General features: G+C 43.5%; 2 protein-coding genes across 2 annotated transcripts in view; both read right to left on the bottom strand.

The window, feature by feature from the left end:
* Positions 1–289: 289 nt before the first annotated feature.
* On the bottom strand, positions 290–9,146 carry C15H10orf53 (chromosome 15 C10orf53 homolog). The gene is made up of 3 exons (XM_061163081.1): positions 9,050–9,146; positions 1,014–1,133; positions 290–354 (listed from the first exon to the last, which is right to left on the bottom strand). Exons 1-3 carry the CDS (start codon positions 9,144–9,146, stop codon positions 290–292), a joined length of 282 nt encoding a protein of 93 aa, XP_061019064.1.
* A 5,722-nt stretch (positions 9,147–14,868) lies between these two features.
* CHAT (choline O-acetyltransferase) overlaps positions 14,869–22,947 on the bottom strand; it is a 59,941-nt gene continuing 51,862 nt past the window's right edge. The window contains exons 14-15 of the mRNA XM_061163080.1: positions 19,555–19,692; positions 14,869–17,834 (exon numbers count right to left, since the gene is read on the bottom strand). Coding sequence (XP_061019063.1) covers positions 17,565–17,834; positions 19,555–19,692 — 408 coding nt within the window. The 3' untranslated portion in view covers positions 14,869–17,564. The remainder of the gene's footprint in view (positions 17,835–19,554; positions 19,693–22,947) is intronic.

Genomic DNA, 22,947 nt, shown 5'->3' with positions numbered 1-22,947 from the left:
GCATTTTATTATTTCCTTCAGCTCAGTGTGTACCTGATATTGGAGGTCTCACTCTCCCTATGGGTTGAGGTTGAGAGACGCTGCAAATGGTGAGGTTTTATTACTTTTGTGGGCTCCGTTTCCTTGCAGCCAGGTGAGAAACCTATGCTGTGCAGGCTGAAGGACAGAGGGTGTTGTCTTGTCTGAGCCCTGCGTCTAAGGCCCAGAATGGCTGCTTTTGTCTGAACTGCAGAATGGCCGGAGGCAGCTGCTCTTCTGTTGACTTGAGACGCCTGTTCCCACGAGGAGATCAGTAGGCATTTAGTACAGCTATCCTGGCCTCTCCGCACAGTGGGTCTAGTTTACCGTCACCTCCTAGGGACATAGATATAATTTTCTTTTAGCCAGCTTTATATATTATACAGTGTCATGTCATAGAAGACATACATACAGCTTCTACATTTCTGAAGGTTCTAGGCGTGTAAATTGTTAACTAGCCTTTAATAGAGTATTAGTGTATTGGGAAAGCTTTTACTTTGAGCGGAGTGAGGCATGCACAATGCCAGCCTGCTTAGCCAAAAGTTCTCTGGGGCAAAGAAATCCATAGACTGTGGCTGATGATGCCATGCACTGCCAGCATATTGACTCTAATTGTCTTAGCCAGCCTAGATAAAATAATCAGATGGAACCAAAACCATTTTCAAAGCAAGTAATAATAAAATGCACATTATTAAAATGAAAAGCAACAACAGACATCAACCTATTCTTCCTAAATGCGCACAGTCCCAATAGTAGTCTAGAGCTAAAAATTCATTTTCTTTCCAATCCTCTTCTATTCCCAGTGTCCCATGAAGAAGCCCAGAGCATCAAGCACTTTATTGTGTGTGGTTTAGGATGCACTCATTCAGGCATGACAGAGTAAGAATTTAAAACTCAGAAAGAAACCCAGTTTGAATCTGGGCAGAAAACAATGACTACTAAACTAGAAATGGAAGTGCCCTAGAGAAAGCAAAATGCTGGTAGGAAGGATTTACCAAACTCCAGGTCTTTGATGTTACAGCGGAAGACAACTTCTCCATTCACCATGAGTTCCACCACATTCCAGTCTTCTATCTTCTCTAGGAGAACCTGGTGTCCATCTTCAGCCAACACAGCTGGAAAAGATGGAGAAGGATGTGTGTGCCATGGGGACAGATGAACCTGACATGCAGATGTCTTCATGGATGGCAGCGACCGGCCTGCTCTCCAGTTGTTCATGGCCGTTACTCAACATCCCTGGTGGGTGCCCCCCTGGTACAGCCTGACATGCCCTCCCCTCTGCTGGGAAGCACAGCCAGAGACCTGAGAAACTTTGGTTTGGGTTGTGATTTGCACCAGAGCCACATGATCAGTGAAAATATGAGCTGTCTCTAGGAAGAGTTTTTGAGTCTTCCTCATAGTAGGTGATACTGTGTTGGAGGGGATATAGGAAATTAGGTAAATTCTTATCCTGATAATGGAAATATCATTTGGTCACCTTTCTGGAGGGCAATTTGGAAGTAAATGTCAAAAGTCTCAAATGCCTAAAAAATTAGAATTAAAAAAATGATTCTAATCTCTGACCCAGGAAATTGCACTTACAAAAAAAAATCAGAAATACAGGCAGACTTTTATAACAATAAGCTCCTTTCTGTAGGAATGTAATATTAATAATGAAATACTGTGAAATACTTACATGCCCAATAATAAGATGGTCAAGTAAATGGTGGTAAAGATGATAAGATAAGATTTTAGCTTGACATTTAAAAAATGTCTATGAATTTTTAATAGCAAGAAAAAAATTTGTAATATAAGCAAAAAATCAGGGTTACATTTTAAGATGTATTGAAAATATGTATTCAGTGTAATTAAAGTATGTGTATATATTAGGAAAAATAAAACTATCCAGGGGTTATCTCTGTGGTGAGATTATGAGAAACTTAAAAAAAAATTCTTTTAGCATATTCTAGGCTTTTTAATAATAATGAGAAAAAAATGTTTTCAAAGTTAATGGACTACATTTTTATTCTCCCCTTTGGAATCTGCATTTTAGTTATTATAATCACCAGTGCCTTCCCTAGAGGTCAGCTATGGGAAAATTGTTATTTATTTTACAAAAAATGTATTCTTTATTATGGAAATGCAAGGGTATATGGGCTTAGGAGAAATGGTGTGCATGGGACAGCCTGGAGCTGTGTTTTCTCCAACACATTTCTCCCCAGGTCCTGATATGTTCACACTATAACCTCCATGTGGGAGTTTGTGCACTACATCATCACATTTGGCAGTCTTTGTCGGTGAGGATTTTGGTGAGGATGGAAAGAGAAATCAGATGGGAGGAGGGCATGTTTTTCAAAGTTTCAGCATTTCAATCAGGCCTATGTGGAGAAAAGCTAACAGTTATGATAGTTAATTGCATTTAATTACAGAGACAATTGCTGTTTCAAAATGTTGGCACATCCACTTCTTCATCTTTTAATCAGTTCAGAAACATCCAGCCCCAACTGTGAACATTTTGATTGTGTGATTTTAATTTCACTTCTGGAAAGGAACTTCAGAAAGCAACTCAGCGAGGATCTCCATTAACAAGATAGCGCTCCTTGGGCACCCAGGGGTGGCCCTAATTGTCCTCGCGTCTGCTAACATCTCTCTCTACAGAATACCCACATCTTTGGCATATTTGTATTATTGTATTCTATTTCAGTGTCTTATTCTTAAACATCTTTGGAGGGAGGCACTCAGTTTGGACCAGGGACTTATTTAAATGAAGTCGTCCGCCCAGTTTGGAATAGTGAGTGGATTTTCTAGGGCATAAAGGCATAAAAACTGTCTATAGACAGTTTTCTGGGGATCCTATGCACTCTGGCAGTGCCTGCTCAGGTGAAGGGAGACACAGCCTGAGAGGGAAAAGCTACAAACTGGTAGGTAGGAGGAAATTTGGCTTCCACGACTCTGGCTGTGCATTGTCTGAAGACACCCCTGGGACATGTAGTTCAATTTGACTGGAAAAAATCAGGAAGAAAACAGCTTCTGCACTCTCATCTTATACCCCACCCTTATCCTAATAACCCCCAACACCAGCTCTCCAAAGCCTGGGGGTTCTGGAGAGAAGGAGCACAGGTTCTGTCTGGGGCTGGCCTCTGTGACCACAGGATAAGGGATGAGAGGATTTGCAGGAGATCTGGAAGATGTACCCCCCCACCTCCCCACAATCTGACATGGTCCTTTCTCTGCAGGGCACATCTGACCGAGCCTCACATGAGCATCTGGATTTGGGGTTTGCTTTATGAGAACAGCGGCACTCTTTTCATGAAAGGTGTACCTAAGACATAGGGTTTGATCCACCAAATAACCCACCCTATGGAGGTGGAGGGCAGTGCTGAAAAATGGGAATCTGCCTCAATATCTGAGCAGATGAAGTCTCCCAGGAAGAAGTCCTTGTAACAGAGCATGTCCTTCTTCAATTTGCCTTATAAAGCTCTCTGCTTCCTTCACTGACCACAATCCATCCCCCTCCAGGGCGGGGAGGGGCCTGTTAATACAGCTCATTGAATAAACAAACTCATAATGGCACTGGACACCTCCAGCGACTCTTTTGACATAAATCTGCGTCTTATTAAAGGGATAAGCCACCTCAGAGTCTACACTGTGTATTCATCCTCAGGATGCCCATCCCCTTCTCACCAGTCCACAGTCCAGGATGTGTTGAGCCTGGCAGTAGGGCAGCGAGTCCAGGCTTAAGGGATCAAACTCAGAGAAGCACCAGAATTCCTGCAGTTCATCCAAATGCCACCTCTCTACATGGAGGACCCATTTTTTCCCTATGAGCTGCTATGGTTGCCTATTCAAAGAAAGGTCAGATAAATATACTCCGTGCAACAAAGTCTTTGCAAAGGCAGTGGCTAAACTCCAGCATAAATCGACCAGAAGCTGTAAGACCACCTGCAGATAGCCTGACTCTTTGAAGTGGCACCTCATTCTTCATGGGGGAGCTGGGTGAACTGCAGGGATATGGAAAAGCCTCCCTCTTCTCAATACTGGTGGAACCGTGTGCCATCTACAAATGATTTAGGAAGTCAAGGCAAACAAACAGGCATCTCCCCCTCCTCTGCTCACCACAGATGCAAAATCAATGACCATTAACAAGTGCAGTTAATGCATAACTAGGGACAGGAGGATGGCACCCAGAGCATCTCAGCTAAGTAAGGATGGATTCTATTCTCATGAGTCTCTTCCTCTGTAACAGGTCATTTGGCAGACTTAAGTACAGCAGGCAAGGGGTAACTGTGGCTAGGGAAATTAACACTCTTTGTTAAGTATGAGTTAGTTTAGTTTCATCAGTCTTGAGGCCATAGTCAGGACATTTTTGCTGAGCTTTTATAATTCATAGTAATGAAGAAAGAACTAAACATTTCAGATTGCTTAAGGCAGGGTAAGTTCAGGAGAGATCAGGCATATTTCCAAAGCCAGCAGGCTTTCAGGAAATGATAGAGGACTATGGTTTTTAAAGAAACACACAGAACTTGGAGGCAGGTTTTACAGACACGGGTCTGTGCCTGGTGTGATGTTGTGCGTGCCTGTGTGCTCAGTCCTGTCTGACTCTTTGCGTTCTCCATGGACTGTAGCCTGCCAAGGTCCTCTGCCCATGGGTTTTCCAGGCAAGAATACTGGTGTGGGTTGCCATTTCCTCCTCTAAAGGATCTTCCTGATCCAGGGATCAAACTCACATCTCCTGTGTCTCCTGCATTGGCAGGTGGATTCTTTAACTACTATGCCACCATGTGAGTTGGATCTAAAGTGATGGGGGAGTGTTGGACAGAGAAAGGGGAGCAGATGCTCCCTGCTTTGCTTCTATTAACACCTTGGAATTTGTCACCGGCCCTCGGTAAATATTGGCTGAGAGTATTGTATAAATTACCATTCAGGGATACACAGAGCTAACTTTAAAAATCAACCACCTGCTGACACCTTGCAATACTCAAGTCTCCTTCAACCATAAAAATTCTCCTTTCAATTTTCTCAAAATACTCCTTCCCCTCCCCTACTGTGGGAAGAGCTGCCTGGACTGTTTATTTCCTCATCTTCACCCACGCCCTCACCTCCTGCAGTTGTAGCCTCAGCCCACCTTCTGAACCTGAACTGTCAGAGGTGAAGACCCATCAGTACATTTGATGACTCACCCAGTTCTTCCCTCTAACCTTCCAGCAGATTGATGCTCAGACCTACCTCCTTTCTTGCTTCTTAAAACACTTGGGCTGCCAAAAAGTATTTTAAACTCTCAATTTTATCAGATTGTAAATGTAATGCAGACTAGTGATTTCTTTTTTTTTTTTTTTTAGTGATTTCTTAAAAACCTTTAAAATTAAAGAAAATAAAGGACAAAAATTTTAAAATCACTTATAATACTTCCCCCCCTCTTTGTCTTTTTCAACGGAAGTGAGCTCATAGTGTAGATAAAATTCAGGAGTATGCTTTATTCTTTTAACATTATGTTGTGGTGATCCAGCCTGTTAGTATACATAGATCTGCCATAGTGGGTTTCATGTGATGGATGAACTGCAGTATATCCAGTCGTTCCTTTTTCCGGCTGTTTCCAATTTTTCACAATGACCAAGGAATGCAGAAAATGTTCCTGGGCATGCTTCCATGTGTGTGTGTGAGTTTTTATATATCTATGTAACTGAGAAATGAAGCAGCTGGATTCCACAGTACATGGTTAAGTTTTACAACACTGCCAGGTTGCCCTTCAAAGTGACTGTGCCAACTTCCCCTCCCATCACAGGTCTCTGAGAACACTCTTTTTCCATGTTCTTCATCAACCATGAATTCATCTTTTTCTAAAGATAACTCCTGCTAACAGTGTGGTGCCCATTAGCCATTTTCTCTTGAAATTCTTATCTTATCCTATGCCTCCATGTTCTCTGTCTTTGCCCTCCTCAGAGGGTGGCAAAAAGTGGTCTGCCCAGCTCTAACTTTCCTTCATTTCCTCCACAGTCTCTCCTTCTGGGTTCCAGTGTTCAGCTCTATGCAGTTTCATTTTAACTAATATTTATCCATCCTTAAGATATTCCAGGCAGTTTCAGACTGTAGGACACAGTGGAGAACAGAACAGACAAAAAATCCCTGCTACCCTGAAATCCTGGTAGGAGAGAAGGATAACAAGAGAAATAGGTGAAACATAGTTATGTTGGATACTAATGAGCACTAGGAAGAAATAAAAGAGGAGGGAAGGGAGATAAAGAAGATGGAGGCAGAGGGAAGTGTTGACATTGTCAATGAGGTGCTCAAGGAACACCTGTCCATGAAGGTGACTTTTGAGAAAGACCTGAAGGCTGAGGGAGTAAAGACCAGTCAGGAATGTGTAGAAAGAGCATCCCAAGTTGAGTACTTCCAAGTTCCAAGGTAAAAGTGGGCTAGGTGTGTTCAAGGTCAGCGAGGAGGCTGATACAGCTGGAGCAGAGTGAACAGGAGGAGAGGGTAAGCAGCAAAAGGAGGAAATGAGGTTAGGGAGGTCATGTGGAGCCTGGCTGTCCACTGTAAGCCTTTGGCTTCTGCCTTGAGTGAGCTAAGAGCAACCGGAATGTTCTTGGAGGCAAGGGCCGCGCTCTCACTCAGGTTTAATGGCATCGCCTTGCTTTGGGGCTGAGGATAGACTACAGTGGACAAGGTGGTCACAGGGGACTCAGGGGACTCAGTGAGGAGGCCAGGGCAGTGATTCAGGCAGGAGATGACTGACAGTGGCTTGGACAAAGAGCCAGAGGGTGGTGGGAGGGAAGGTAAGACATGGTTGAATTCTGCAGGATGCTTTGAAGATAGAACCAACAGGATGGGCTGCTAGATGAAAGTGGGTGTGAGGGAAAGGGAGGAGAGAAAGATGCCTGCAGGATTTTTGGTTTAAGTGAAAGAATGGCACTGCTATGAACTGAGATGGAAAAAATGCAGGAGTGACTGGTGAGTACTACAGAAGCTAGTTTAGAAATTTTGAACACATTGGTATGAGATGCCTACTAAGCATTCCAATGACAATGAGAGGTCCTGCTTGCAGATATATGATTTGCAAATCTTTTCTCCCATTCTAGATTTTCTTTTTACTTTCTTAGTATTGTTCTTTGATGCACAAAAGTTTTCAGTTGTAATGAAGTTCAATCGTACTATTTTTTCTTTTGTTACCTATGCTTTGATGTTTAAGAAATACTTGACAAATCTAAGGTCATTCAGATTTGCCCTTATGCTTTCCTCTAAGAGATTTTTAGTTTCTAAATTTAGACCTCTGATCCATTTTGAGTTAGTTTTTAAATATGGTATAAGAGTCTAATTTTATTCAAAATATATTCATGTGGACATCCAGTTTTTCCAACAAAATTTATTAAGGAATAAAAAATTTGCCCATTGAAAAGTCCTGACACTCATGACAAAAGTCAGTTGACTAGAAATGTGATGGTTTACTGTTAGATTCTTGATTCTATTCCATTGTTCTATATGTTTATCCTTATGATAGTATCACACTATTTTGATTACTATAATTTTGAGGAAGTTATGAAATCAGCAAGTGTGATACCTCCAACTTTGTTCTTTCTCAAGATCATTTGGGCTGGTCTCAATCCCTTGAAATTACTTATGGATTTTAGAATGACTTTTTCTATTTCTGCAAAAAAACCATCATCAAGATTTTGATATGAATTGCATTGAATCTGTATACCACTTTGGGAAGTATTGTCATCTTAACACTATTAAGTCTTTCAATCCATGCACTATTAAGTATTTCAATCCAATATACCATGCACATGGTATATTTTCCCATTTAATTTGATTTTCTCTCATTTCTTTTAGCAATGTTTGTAGTTTTCAGTGTATAAGATTTGCACCTCCTTGGTTAAATCTGTTCATATGTGTTTTGTTCTTCTAGATGCTGTTGTAAATAGGGCTGTTAATTTCCTTTTCAGATTGTTCATTGCTAGATATAGAATTACAACTGATTTTTGTGTGTTGATTTTGTATACTTAAACCATGCTGATTTTATTAGCTCAAGCAGTGTTTTTGTGAACTCTGGAGTTTTCTAGCCAGACATTGACTAGATCTGAAGCACATTCTCCTGACACACCCTCTCCTCCCATCTCCATCCTCTTAGGGAGTACCAATACTTTTACTTTAATCCACCACCCCTTTATGGCCGTTCTGGCCCAAGCTACTATTCTCTCTCCTTTGGACCACCCCAACAGCCCCTTATCTCCCTGCTTCCATTCCTGGCCCCCTCTAATCTGTCTTACTTGCAGCAGCCACAGCTTCATTCCTCTGCCTAATACCATACAGCCTGCTGGATCTGGCCTCTCTCCACCTCTCCAGCCTCATCCTCCCATCAGTTCAACAAAGACACAGGCCATTTGTTCATGCTTCCAGCTTTTGCAGACATCAGTCCCACTGCCTGGAAAGCTCTTTCTTCCTTTTCCCTAGTTAGCTTCTCCTTATTCTTTAAAGCTCAACTCAAATGTAATTCAGGCAAGTAAATCTTTCTAGTTCTCTTTCCTCTCCCCTCCAATTATGGCCAGTGGTCGGTCCCACTATGATTATGCACCTCCATCAGAAGCTTGGCACAACTGACAATTAGTAGTCAACAAGGACACACGCAATTCAAGTTCTTGTATCTTGTTCAGCAGTGTGTCCTCAGTACATGGAAGAGTGTCCAACAAATATTAGATGCTCAATAAAGATTTATTGTATGAATGAAAGATCAAGGAATAGACTCTCTGCCATTTTCCAGCCAGGTGACCTTGGAAAAGTCACTGAATACTCCTGATCCTCAGTTTCCCAATGTGTAAAGCAAGGCATGTAATCTTTCTATTCAGGAAATTTACTACTCAGCACCCAGTGGGCTTGCCGTGAATGTCTGTTCTCCCCTTAATACTAGGCAGCAGGGGTTTAGGGAAGATTTCCAGAGAAAGTAGGAAGGAAGGAAGGAAGTCTAGGCAGAGGGCACAGCCTGCACAGATGTTCAGAGGCTGGGGTGCACCTGAGCACATGCTGTTGGACGGCCCTTTGGCGCTCGGCTGCCTACCTAGCAGGCCCTCCAGGCGGTAGGTGCGGTGCTCCACTGACAGACCGATTGAGCTGTATGGCCCATAGCGCATGATGACCTGCGCGTTCTTGGGCATGGCCAGGACTCTTGCTGGGGTTACAGCGCAATACACACTGCTAGGCAACTGCTCTTCTGGCCTTCGGTGGGGGTGGGCGTGGTCATGCGTGGGTGGGCGGAGCCACGGAGGTTGTGGGTGGAGCTGGAGGATTTGTACCCCAAATCACCAACCAAGGGCCTGGCGTGGGGACTGGGGATGAGGAATCCTGAATGCCTGCACCTACTGTGTGCTTACTTCTGAGGTGCAAAAAAAAATGTAGTGATGTCGGAACCACTTGCTCTCGCAACCCTCACAAGCCGGTAAACACGGTATTTCAAACTGGTGTGGCAAGTGTTAATGATAAATAATAGCAGTTAACAACATATAGAGCTAGTTACAGAAAGTTTATGTCAAGCGACAAGCTAAGAACATTCCATGTTATCTCATTTAATCATTTGCCGTTCCTATGAAGTAGGTTATGTTTTGTATTTACAAAACAGAAGCTTGAAATGGCCAAGTAACCTTCCCAGGCAAGTCAGGCATGTGGTATAAATTGGAACCCTTTGTAAGGTGTGTATAATGTCTTTTTATTTCTCTAGCCTGTTATTTGTTGGAATTCTTGAAACTGTGAATTTAAGTCTTTCATCTGTTTTTGGAAAATTTTGAGCCATTATCTCTTCACATATTGCTTCTGTCCCATTTACTCACTTTTCAGGGACTCCAGTTAAACGTATGTTACACTTTCTCAACGTATTTTCATTGCATTCCCACTGTATTATTCTCACTGTCTCCTTTCCTGTGTTTTTCTTTCTTCCATGCTTCTTTTGGGATTGCATGTGTGTGTGTATACATGTGATCATTTTTGCTTGTAATCCAGTTTACTAATTTTCTCTGCAATTGTGTCTTAAATGCTATGAAACCCATCAATCTGGTTCATTATTTCAGCTGTTTATTTTTCAACTCTAGAATTTTAGTTTAGTTCCTTTTCAAATCTGCTGTGCCACTTTTTTATACAGTTGAGTTTCTTGCCAAGTTTTTTAGGCCTGGTATTATCTTCTTGATCATTATAAAAATAGTTGTGAATAGTGGGAATTCCACTATCTGGAGACTCTGTGTGTCTATTTCTATTGTTATTTCTGCTAGGTTCTGTTGATTTGTCTTGTTTCCTAGAGTGCTTGGTTTACTTTAATTTTGTACTGGACACTGTATTAGAAAAAATATTTGTAGAAATAATTTGAGGCCAAGCATGATGTTATTTTCCTCTATGGAAGACTTTATTTTTCACTTCTTGCCAGGGCCTGGTAGCACCAGCAACCCAGGATCATCTTAATACAATTTCAGGATTTGAGATTTGCTTAGCCATCCAGATGGCCTGAAACTGGGCTGCAGTCCATGTGGAGGTTGGTTTATTTATATTGTTTTCCTCATTTCTATGGTGCAGTCTTTTTGGATCCTGGCCCAATGAGGGTGGTGGCTTACCAAGATTCATTTGGTGTGTTTTAACACTCCAGTTTTTGGAAGCCAAACTCTGCAAACTCAAAATTGCATCTCATCTTTTAGGTTGCCTATTCAAGATCACTAGATAGCTCCAGAGAAAAAGCATCTCAGTGTTATGCTTGCTCTCATTCTTCCCCTGATCTCAATCCAGTTAGCTCTTTTATGATTTTCAAGAAGATTTAAAAAATATATATGCCAGGTTTTTAAAGATATCTTATGTAGGAGTCAGAGTCTGAATTAAACTACTCTATTGTAATCAGAAACAGAAATTCTCCCATTGAGAATTTTGCTGCAGTTGCATTGACTCTAGAGATCAACTTGGGGAAAACTGAATGTTTCTGAGGCCTTCTTATATATCATACTGAAATATCTCTCCTATGGGGCTTTCCAGATGACTCTAGTAAAGAACCCACCTACTAATGTAGGAGACATAAAAGACAGATCCTTGGGTTAGGAAGATCCTCTAGAGTAGGAAATGACAACCCACTCCAGTATTCTTGCCTGAGAAATCCCATGGACAGAGGAGCCTGGCGAGCTACAGCCTATGGGGTCAAAAAGAGTCAGACATGACTAAGTACATGTGCACACACACACACCTCTCCTTTATTTAGATCTTCCTCAATGCCTTTAAGTGTTGTTTATCATTATCTATGTATGGTTTTGCATGTGTTTTGTTAGATTTATTGCAAGTCATGTATTTTTTTTTCTTTTTGGGGGGGGCCACATCATGTAGCTTGTGGAATCTTAGTTCCCTGACCAAGGATCAAACACATCCCCATGAGTGAAAGTGCCAAGTTCTAACCACTGGACTGCCAGGGAATTCCCTAAGTCATGTATTTAGCATTGTGATTTTATTGTTGTATAAAATGAAGTTGACTTTTATATATTGATCTTATGTAGCTACCTTAACCATTTCTTATGATTTCTATTAATTTTTTATTATTCATCTCCTGAGTGGGAAGATTTTAAATCACCACTTCAGTTTAAGATTAAAGCACTATAAGAAATTTTATTTCTTCTTACATCAGTCTTAATTAATTATATTTTTATAAGAAAATTTCAATCTGAGTTTTTTGACATTTTTGACATAAACTGGTTGATGTATTTTTGCCATCTTTTTATTGTCTACTTTATTGTGGTTATGTCAGTTTTTATTCATAATATTGCTTATTTCTGACCTTCTCTTTTAATTTTATTGGTTTTACCTGTGACTTGTCTATTTTGTTAGTCTTTGAAAAGACTGATTTCAAAGTTGAAAAGTTGAAAAGAATCAACTTTTCCATTATTTAGCTTCTCTGTTGTTCTTGTTTTTTCTTTCATTGATAGCTGTTTTTGTCTTTATTACTTTCTTTGAGTTTACTGTTCCTTCTAATTTCTTTGAGTCTACTGTTCCTTCTACTTTCTTTGAGTCTACTGTTCCTTCTACTTTCTTTGAGTCTACTGTTTGGTCCTTTTTCTTACTTTTTTAAGCTATCTTAACTCATCAGTCTTTCCTCTTTCCTTTTTTCTGTTGTAAGTATGAATTTCCCTCAAAGCATCACTTTTGCTGTATCTCAGAGGCTTTTTAAAAAAATACAGTTTCCTGTGCTATATAGTAAATCCCTGTTATTCATCTATTTTATCTGATTTTAGTTCCCCAACCAGGGATTGAACCTGGGCCCCCTGCATTCAAAGCACAGAGTCTTAAGCACTGGACTGCCAGGGAAGTTCCTATCCCAGAGGTCTTAATATGAGGTATCTCTATTTTCTTGCTCTAAATATTTTAAAATATCCACTATTATTTCTTTTTTGACCATGGGTTTTAGAGTGATGTGTTTTTTGGATTCTGGAATATTCTTAGCCATTTTCTCTTTAAATGGTGCTTTCCCCCATTCTCTCCCTTTTTCATATATTTTGTTTCTTTGCAATGTTAAATGAATCTATTTCATAGCTCCTCTCAGTCATCTCTTTTCTCCAGCCTTTGCGATGTTGTTCACCTATTTGTCTTATCTGCTGCTTTCCTTCCTATAAGCCATTTCTTGTGCTGTTTTTTGCCTGTGACCTCATTTTTAATGGAGCGTTTTCTCCCATGGGGGTTTGGTGTGTTCAGGGTTGTGGAAAGTGGTTTTGTATTTGATCCTGCTGAGGTCCTTTGGATCTTACTGACCTAGGCAATTTAAATAAATTATTGGTTTGGAATTCCTGCTTTAGAGATAAGATGTATATACTCAGATTCTACATCCACATATAGCAGAAATTTATAATTAAATTTCTTGTGGATGTCTTTTTTCCATCATCTGCAGCCCTATGTGAATAGCATGGTTCCTCAGTGCTCCCCTGGACTGATGGGAAGAGCGTTTCTAGTTCTTTTTACAGAGTTAGGACACCTCTCCGAGGTTCTGCTTTGTGTGGGGCATTTAGCTGCATCTCCGACCCTGGCTGGGCTGAGGTTATGTCCTCTCAACTTGCAGGAGTGGAAAAGACCACTGTCGACCACTGGAGTCTGTGTCTGGTCGGATACACCTTTAGCTCCTGCTCACTGCTCTGTTTTGGATACCATTTTTTTCCCCCTAGAATTTGGGTTTATTTTCTTTCTTTTGAACTTGACTATGTTTTTAAAATTTTTTTCCTCTTTGTGTGTTTGTTTTTACAGGTGGAAGGGACCCTTCTCTATCAGTTCAGCCTGCTGTTTTGCAGTTTCATAAATATAAGCGATAGAGACCAAGGACAGAAACTTGGGATCCAATGACATGAAAGGAACAGAAATAGGAAGTGAAATCCCATGAGGAGATGGAAGAAGCAGTAGAAGAGAACAAAGAGAGAGCTGGTCCTTAGGATACAAGGGTGAACAGGGTTTTGAGAAAGATCCTTTCTTGTGATATGAGGGCAGCTTTCCCTTCAGGTGTCACACTGTTCACCCTGTAGACTCAAGAGGCTGCTGTGGAAGGAAAACTCAGAGAAACAGAAAAGCTGAGAGGCTGCCTCGATTCATAAAGGGAAGCCAAGGTACTGGTTCTCCCTCTGTCCCCAGGGGGAACTGCTTAGGCATAATTTGGAAACTCGTGGTTGCTCTTATGAACCTGGGAGGGACTCCTCCGTACATTTCGACCTGAATGTACCAATGTCCACCTCCCAGGACCTTCAGACGAACAGGAGGGGGGTGGCATTATTTTGCTCATTGGGGGTTGGCTTGCCTGTTGTTACTCTTCTCTGTCACCTACATCTGGTTATTTTGGGGCCAACAAGAGCAAAGCCACATTACTTTCATCCTGTTCCTTCATATCCCCTCCATTGCTCCTGGAATATTCTTAGCCATTGTCTTTTTGGATAATGCCTCTTTTGCATCCCAATCACACAAATTCACACACTTGAAGGTTCCTTTTGGGCTTTGATCAGAAAGCATTTGGGCTTCTGTTTGGAGGGATCTTGGTTCTGGTTCAGGCTTCCCAGGTAAAGAATCTTCCTGCTAATTCAGGAGACTCAGGTTCGATCCCAGGGTTGGGGATCAAAGGAACTGGCCACCTACTCCAGTATTCTTGCCTGGAGAATCCATGGGGTTGCAAAAAAGTTGGACATGACTGAGCGACTAAACAATAACAATGACAGTTCAGGTTCTGTGGATTCTTGGGGTTGTGGAGGGGGTTTTGCAGTTTGGAATATATCTCTGCAGGGTGCAGGGCCATACAGGGTTCAAGAAGTGTGTGCACATGTACTTGTGAGCCTGTAATAAGAATGTAGAATTTTTATATCACTTCTAAGTTTTTCAAACAATGACCATCGTATGTCATTTTGCCACAACCCTGGAAATGGGTAGGGCTGATATCAATATTCCCATTTTAGAGATGAGGAAACTGAGGGCTAGAGAGGTGAAAGTGACATTCCCCAAAGTCACGCTATCTTGCCATTAGAGCTAGAGCTGTGTCTGTAGTTTAGGCATCCCACCTCCAAACCTGATGCTTTTCCCTCCACTTCATTCTGTGTATGCATGTTCTTACAGACTTAAGTGGAGACACCCATCTCTATGCCCAACCTGATCACAAATACCCCATGAAACCTCTCTGTCCCTCACCCTATACATGCCACACACTAGGAGAAACTAAGTTCTTTCCTGCTCTTTCTCTCTCAGATCCTGTTTTTTAGACATCCACTGCTGCTGTTGTCAGATCTCAGACAAAGGCGAATGAATTGTTGACCCAGCTGACAGAATTTACTACACAATTTTTTATAGCATTTCTGGGTAGAAACAGCAGCCAATGCCATCTTTCTTGGCATTACTTTTTATTGAATATAGACTTACAGTCTTTAAATAATTTGAATATAGTGCTTTCAATATACAGTTCTTTAGTCACACATATATTTCTTTAAAGCACAAAACTATAACTTAAAATCAAAAGGCTATAAATACACATGTACATATTGCCATAAATCTAGAACTGTTTTATAAAAATAGAACTCAAATATCAACTTTATATATTTTGGCAACTTAGCAGTATGGTAAGGTGGCCACATACATTTTTATTATGCATCATTGTCCCCCCAAATCTGAGTCTCTACGTTTCATTTTCCATCTCTCTGAGGACTCTTGGGACAGTCTCCTTGACCAGGGTCCCCACAGAGATGGCCATGGCCATGGCTCAGCATTGCCTTTACATAAAGGCTCAGTGTATCCACCTGAACTTGGAGGGGGAAGACCAGCTTCCAGCCCCTCCCTCTCGGAGGGAGGGAGGAGCTGTTCCCTCCTGCCAAACGTCTGCCATCCACACATGGCCGATATCGGAGTACACAGTCAGTTTCCTTTCCCTAAGCTCAGAAAAAGGCAAATGTGAGCTTGGTTCTGACAAATGAGTGTTTGAGAGAAAGTCTGAAACAAACATCACCTGAACAGTGCCTGCTGGGGTAACATCATCCCGACAGCGGGCACCAGTGCCCACCTGCTCAAAGGCCCTTCACACATGTGACCTACCATCCTGACAACCTCACAAGGCTGGGACGCTCTTGTCCCTATTTGATGATGGAAGAACTTGAGTCTCTGGGCTTTTTAAGTCTCTTGGCCAAGACCAATGAGGCTGCCTGATCCCCGAACCAGAGCTGTCTATCTGCCCAGGAATTTTTGGAGAGAAACCAGAAGAGAACTTGGATCTTCACTGTGGTCATTTGCTGGAAACCATAGGCAGCTTTGAGTCAGCTTACAGCAGGTGGACAGCAGTTCCCCAAACATTCCTGGGACTCTTGGGCTGTACTCTTCCAGGGGGAGCAGAAAGGTGGATGTGTGAGGGAAGTAGCATGGACCCTGCAGACCAATGATTTTGAAGGGGCAGTGCCAGAATCTCCCAGATCATACAGTAGAAATTCTCAACCTAAAACCAGGGGCTCAAGGAATTTACAGCTTAGGGTTTTCTGTGTTATCAAAGGTCCCAGCAAAGGTCAAAATGTTCCCCCCATCTCAGCCCTGCCTGCTTCTATGTTAGTCAAAGGGCAGAGAGCTTGCACAGTGCTCCAAAGAAGAGACGTTCAGGGTCCCTGGGCCACAGTGGAGGGTGTTACAGAGCAGGATGGGAGGTCATTGCCTCATGTCTTTGCGGGAGTAGAGGGCTTTTCTTTTTTTAGGAAGCATGGCAGAACTCAGTGTGATTGGAGCCCAGTTCTGCACCTCCTCTGGACAAAAGCAGGCTGCCTTGGCTATTTGCAGTTTTGATTTTTCTGGTTGCTTTCCCATAAAAATATGCCCTAGCAGAAAGTGCCTCTCACATCTCCTCCCTGATCACTGCCTCCCCAGACATTCTCAGCTCAGTTCTGTGGACTGCTGGCCCCTCCATCAGGGCTGGCTCTGTGCACAGCCATTCCCTCCTCCCAGCCCCTCTCTTCACCAGCTGTGCCCTCAGCCCCCAGGCCAGTGGAGAGCTCTGATTTGGGCTCCTCCACATGCATTTTAGTCAGAATCCCTAGATAACATCCGCTACATAAAGTAGCCCAGCTGTCCAAGGATGTCCAGCTTAGGCCACTGAGATCATATTCTGAAATTAATGTCACTGTGCTTTTCTTAAAAGCCTCTCTTAAGAATGAATGAAACAAAACAAGTAAACAAGAGCGGCAGAAAACCCCTGAAGCATCCTGCTCTCCTCCCAAAGGCAGATCACCTATCAGGGCATGTTTCTTGTGAAGGCGAGCGGGAATGCAACCAGAAAAAATGCAAGCGGCAGGATCCCTGGGGAGGTGGACCGGTCCCTGCCAGGCCCCCAGGGAAACCAGGGAGCAGCAGCTACTCCAGGGCAATGGCAGACCATTTTCTTCCCCTTTCAGAATAGCCAGACCTGATTTTCTGAACTCAATAGAAGCCTGCTTCTGGGAGGCAAAAGGAGAAATGTGTTTGCAGGCCCAGATCACTGTATTTTAAATTAACTTGGGCTGTGTGTGTGTGTGTGTGTGTGTCGGGAGTGGGTACTGCTTATAGGACCATGTGTCTCAGGGCGGGTCGCTCTGAATGCCATGATCAGACTGCTTTGAATCTGAAAACAAAGCCCTCTACTCCTCCCCAAGAGACACAAGGCAATGACCTGGGGTTAGCCTCTTCCTTCATGGTTCATTTGGGTATATTGCACATAATAAGGTGACTCATTCTTTCATTGGACATGCTAGGTCCTGCTGGGAAGCACACAACAATACTGAGCTTCTGTGGCTATGGAGGGAAGTCAGTGGTGGCTTCCCCATCTCACCCGGGCCACCTCAGAGCCAGGCTGGTCTTATTTCCCAGCACACAGGCCCGAGGACACCTTGATAAATAATGATGATTCCCATGCCTCATGAGGGATGCGTTCCTCCTACCAGTCCAGCCTTGTGTGATGCCTCACTGTGGTCTGTGTTGGGTCTGGGGTTATAGGGAAGCTACAGAAAGCTGGGTGAAGGCTGGGAGCAGGGGGTTCGGCGGGATCTGGCAGCTGCAGAATGCTGGGTTGAGGAGTTGAAACGTGGTGGCAGCAGCCATCAAGGTTGGTGCCCCTGACTGGGCCTTGTTACTTTTTCCTTTGTCGCCGGTGGCTTGGCTGTGGCAGACAGTGGCAGGCTGCAGAGGCGTCTCATTTCAAGGAAGCTTTCTTCCACAGCTTTTGCAAACTTGGTTGATGATGTCTCCTTGCAGTTGTGGAAGCTGGAGATGCAGAAAAGGATGCTCTCTGGCTGGGGGTTGTAGCAGGCACCGTACCCATTGGGTACCACGGGACCATAGCAGCAAAACATCTCCATGGTGGTGGGTACCTGGAAGAGAGGACAGGTCAGAAGTTGCTTGTGCTGAAAGTCTGCTTAAAGCATGACGTTTCAGCAGTCCTGGAGCCTCAATGAGATATTTGCTTCTCTTTGACTATTTCTCACCTGGATGTATGACTGAATTAACCACATCAACTGATTGCTTCATCATGGATGGCCACAGTCAGAGTCATCAAAACAAACCCATCTAACTGCATGAATCAGAAGAGAGGCCATAAGCCCCTCCTTGGTGTGAAATCTGCTCTACACGTAGAGTCGGAAGCTCCCAGAGTGACCCGGTGCTGGGCCGAATCTCTCCTTCACCTGGGGGCTGTTTGAATCACCCAGGCAATCAGAGCAATTTACTAAATCGCACCCTGGTGGCACCCAACAGTTAGATGGCTTCCCAGAGGGAGTAATTTATGAACTGGAGGAAATCTGGCTCCTCGTCTCTGTCGATTTTTTCCCACATCCTTAATTACTGTCAGTATTGCCTGACTGGTCTGCTTTTCTCCCCGCAGCCTGGTCACGCACAATTACCCAGCATTGGGCATTTCAGAGATTGCCATCAACTGGAGTTTTCAGTTATGTACCTGATACATTTTGAATTCAGAGGGCTGCGATTTTGTAATCCGGATCACAAGCCAAGAAAAAGTGCTTCTGAAGGCATTGAAGCCATCAATGTTCATTCCAGTTGGAGGAAAAAAAATACCACCACACCCTGAATTAATTGTATTAGCTGATTTTAGAGGGGAAATGGAGCACATTCTTGAGCAGGTGCAGGGCGCGGTGTGTGTTTTAAACCCACAGACTCTGTGTGCTCAGGCCTTCAGAAATGACACTGGCCGTTTTAATGGGGCAGAACAGACCATTAGTCTTGCTAATAGAGTCACCTCATTGTCAGATAAATTTGCCGTGCAACAGCCGAAGGCCATAAAGCCGTTCCGAAGCACTTTTTGCCCATGGATGGTTTCCTGAAGAATTTATGTTGTTGTGTTCTGTCCTCGTTTATTCACGTCTGCAAGCTCACTGCCGTAATGACAAAATGAAATTACTGAGTGGGCTTTCATCCTCAAACACAACTTTATCAGCCCTTTTTATTGCCCATGTTCTGCTTTTTGCAGATGAGGTGGAGTTTTAGTAAACTGACATTTGCGGGGCAGGGTAGGGGGAGAGGGTGTAGGTATTTTCTCTCCTAAATGGCTGTCTTTCTCTAATGGATCGTGTTCTCTTTTTGTGTCAGCGGTCCTCCAACAGAACAACGCTGTAACACTGGTTTAGGAGATGCCAGACCTGCAGTGGCCCCTTACGATGAGGTCTGTGACCTGTTTGGAGGACCCTGTCTGTGCCAAGCACTGGGGGTCTGGGCTTTCCACCTACATCATCACATTTGATTGAGCCAGGATTTGCCTCTGGGCCCATGGTCACCATGGTAGGACACCACCTCTTGGGCAACACTGGAAGAAGTATGCCTAATGGTTAGGGCACCAGAGTGGGTATTCTCCCATCCTGCCCACCTCTGCTAAGGAGGCATTTGTGATTATGCACATTTAGAAGACGGGGAAAACAGCACTCTGAGCATTTTGGTCCTTCTGCCGAAGGGCATGCAGTTCACTGGAAGCAGAGCCAGGATCGGGCTGATTCCAAGCAGTGGGCTGTAATCAGCCAGCTTGTGAGAAAGCCCACTGCTTCCACTAAGTGCTCTTGGGTGCTGGCTGCACTGGGGCAGTACCTGGCTGGTGGAGAGGACAAACCGGTTGCTCATCAGGTATGTTTCATCCGTGAACATCTCGGGCAGTTCTTTGCACATTTCCCGGGCCAGCTCCCGCAGCCCCAGCAGGTGGTTGTCGATGGCCATCCCTGTTATGGCCTGAGACAGAGAACAGGACTTGAGACACGGGCTTCCCCTCCTTCCCTTCTCTAGTCTGCAAAGCTTGTGGGGACACTAATGGCTCTTGCCCACCCAGTGCTTGCTGTGGACCACGTCCATGTGTGGCGGCTGCCCAGGACCGAGCACTGTCCTACATGGCCTCTGCTCCTTGTATATTTCTTCACACACAGGATGAGCCAGAGCAGGTTGGGTTCTAGTTGAGGAGGCCCGAGTTAAAAGCTGATGAATCTGACTCCTTGCCCCCCAACAGCATGGTCTCTGGCGATGTTCAGTGTGTATAACCCCTCATGTTCCTAAATGACTGCCTTTCTCTAACAGATCATGTTCTCTTTTTGTGTCAGCGGTCCTTCAACAGAACAAGGCTGTAGCACTGGTTTAGGAGATGCTGGGCCTGCATCTCCTAAACCAGCAACGCTGGAGAAACAGCAGGGCTGGCTTGGCCCTCCTGGGTACCTCTTCGGGGGCAGAAGCCGGGCAGGAGCACAGGTGCTGGCTGGAACCCATCCAAGCATTGGGAGGGGTACCCCAGGCTGTCACTGGATGGGTTTTCACCACAACCAACACTTCATCCTCTAGCAGGAGCCCAAGAAATGAGGGGCAGAGGGTGCTGAGGTGTCCTTGAATCCTGGCTGCTGTTTCACAGGCTCAGAATCTATTCAACTAAACTGGACTCATAATCTAAGAGTAATTTTGAGACAGGAGCTAGACAGCTTAGCAGAGGCTCAGCTCACATTTTCAAGGGTGGTTGGATGAAAAAAGGGTCTTTCTTTTTGTCACAGGTATTTGAAATCTTATCAAAGGATAAGAGAATAGCAGTGGAAGACTCCTACGTAGGAGGAGCTCAGGGGTGGTGGTATGGCTGGAAGGGGACAGTGGAACCAGGGCAGTCTTTTCTGTCTTCCCCACGGGAGGCTGCGTGCAGCAGGCACAGGGGTTTTGCATGGATTACATGTTTGATTGGGGCAATTTGTGTGGCTGATGGAGACCTGGAGGCCTCTTTCTTTTAAAATAATTTTTAGAATGTATTTATTTTATTTTTGGCCATGCTGCATCTTCGTTGCTTTCTGTGGGCTTTCTCTAGTTGCAGTGAGCGGGGGCTACCTTCTTTGTGGTGTGTGGGCTTCTCATTGCGGTGGCCGCCCTTGTTGCAGAGCACAGGCTCTAGGGCGCGTGGGCTTCAGTAGTTGCGGCACATGGGCTCAGAGGTGTGGCTCACGGGCTCTAGAGCACAGGCTCAGTATTTGTGATGCATGGGCTTAGTTGCTCCACAGCATGTGGAATCCTCCTGGACCAGGGATTGAACTCGTGTTCTCTGCATTGGCAGGTGGATTCCTATCCACTGTACCCCCAGGGAAGTCCCTCCTCTGGCCTCTTGTAATAACCTCTGGATCAACATCAGGGTACCTGTGAGTAATTCTTAGGGGTTTCATGGTTACATAAGATGGCCACTTAGCTGTTAACAATGCCCCACATAGGCGGAAATCTTCTACCACTGTGAATTTTGTTCAGGTTTACAAGGTATGTTTTAGAATTTGATCGCTGTTCTCTTTCAGTTGAGAATGGATGCATAAAGATGACTCAGGGACCCCAGTCTCTCCAAACATACCTAATCATAGGCTGAAAAGACATGTTATACAATCACCACTCACTTTGGACGTGCCCCGTTAGGACAGAGGCGAAGATCTGTGAGACAGGCCAGTTATGAAGTAGATGCATTTTTAATTTCTCAGGTTGCCTCTATTTAATGACTGATTTGTGTAGATCTATCAAAGCAGCTACTCTGAACAGCAGCCCCCATTTCACCATCTCTGAAGTCACTGTAGCAACTGAGGTTGATTCAACAGACTCTTTGGATCAGAGCCATGAGTAGTAATGAGCAAAATGACTCAACATCCAGGCTTTTATTCATTCAAGAACCTTAACTGAGTGCCTACTATGTGTCTGAGAAGCTGCTAGAGAACAAAGCAGTCACAGACTCAGCCTCATGGAGCCTTGGGCGGGGTGGGAGACATATTAACCAACCATACAAATAAACTTGTGATCATAAACAGTAAATAATAGGAAGGAGAAGCATACGGTGCTATGAGAGGATGTGACAGTGTGTCTGGACCACATTTGCTCCTTTCCTTGGAATTTCCTTTCTCCACAACCTCTACCAAATATACTTTCCAGATACATGGAGGTTTCCTGATTTCCTCTCTGTCCCTTACCCCGCACAGCCAACCAGGGACCTACAAAGCATCTCTATGGCTCTCCTCTCCCCATCCCTAATCTCTTTTATTTAGTTGTTTTCACCAACTTAAAATAGTTAACACAGCAGAACCCTATGGCAATGCTTTGGAGAATATTTTCCTAAATTTTTCATAAAATTTTAAATTATTATCAAAGTTGTATATTTATTGTTTAAAAAAAAAAACCAAATAAGCCAAAGACTTATGTCACTTTGCCAGCACTGAGTCCCACTCCATAGAAGCAATCACTTGGAACTCTTTTAGCTACTGACTTTCTTAGTTCTGAATAATATGCTTAGACTGCTGCTACTGCATTTTTCAATTTCCTTATTATAGAAGATGAAACTTTGGCTCTTTGATACCCTCCTTCCCAAATATACTTCCACTCCCCTATGCTTCCAACAGAGTTAGATTTGAACTCCTTGTCACTTGATCAACATTCAGTGTTTACATGGCTATAATTATGCAAGTATTCACAGCTGAGTCCTGAGTCCTGCATGTATTAGGATTAGATTTCCTTTCTTAATCAGTTTTTCGTGTTCCCTGGAATCGACAGTTTGTAAATGATTAAATTATGATTTTCCCACTTGCCTAGCTTTCTATGTATCTACAATTTATTGATTTGTAAATCCTCAGCCAGAACTGTAAAACTCCCCTTAATGCATAAAAATGTATCAGATAATTTATCAGTTTAATTTCTCCTTTCACTTCTTGCTTCTCTGTGGACTGACTGTTCCCTGGGTCTGCTGAACAGCTGTCAACTCGAGACCTCCCGTGGCTCTCATCCTTTTTCTCGACCTCTTTCTGGTGTTGCATCTTCTGATGTTTAAGTCTGTGATTTTCTTTTTTTGTGTTTTATTCTCTATGTTAGTGGTCTACATCCTCCAATAGCTTTACTAGAAAGAGAGCTTAATAAGTAAAAATTGTAAGCCCTTGCCTTTGCATATGCTGTTCCCTTCTAGGACCATCCTTCCCTTCTACATCTACCTGACAAACACTTCAT

The sequence above is a fragment of the Dama dama genome, chromosome 15 (assembly GCF_033118175.1).
Source record: "Dama dama isolate Ldn47 chromosome 15, ASM3311817v1, whole genome shotgun sequence".
NCBI classification, from domain to species: Eukaryota; Metazoa; Chordata; class Mammalia; order Artiodactyla; family Cervidae; genus Dama; species Dama dama.
The sequence above is the reverse complement of the archived record's forward strand: the minus strand, read 5'-3'. Positions and strand labels throughout refer to the sequence as shown.

Coding starts and splice junctions, on each gene's coding strand:
- C15H10orf53 (XM_061163081.1), bottom strand. CDS start 9,146: ATGCCCAAGAACGCGCAGGTCATCATGCGCTATGGGCCATACAGCTCA. Junction 1,134..9,049: donor CCGCCTGGAGGGCCTGCTAG/GTAGGCAGCCGA, acceptor CATCTTTTCCAG/CTGTGTTGGCTGAAGATGGA. Junction 355..1,013: donor CATCAAAGACCTGGAGTTTG/GTAAATCCTTCC, acceptor CTATGTCCCTAG/GAGGTGACGGTAAACTAGAC.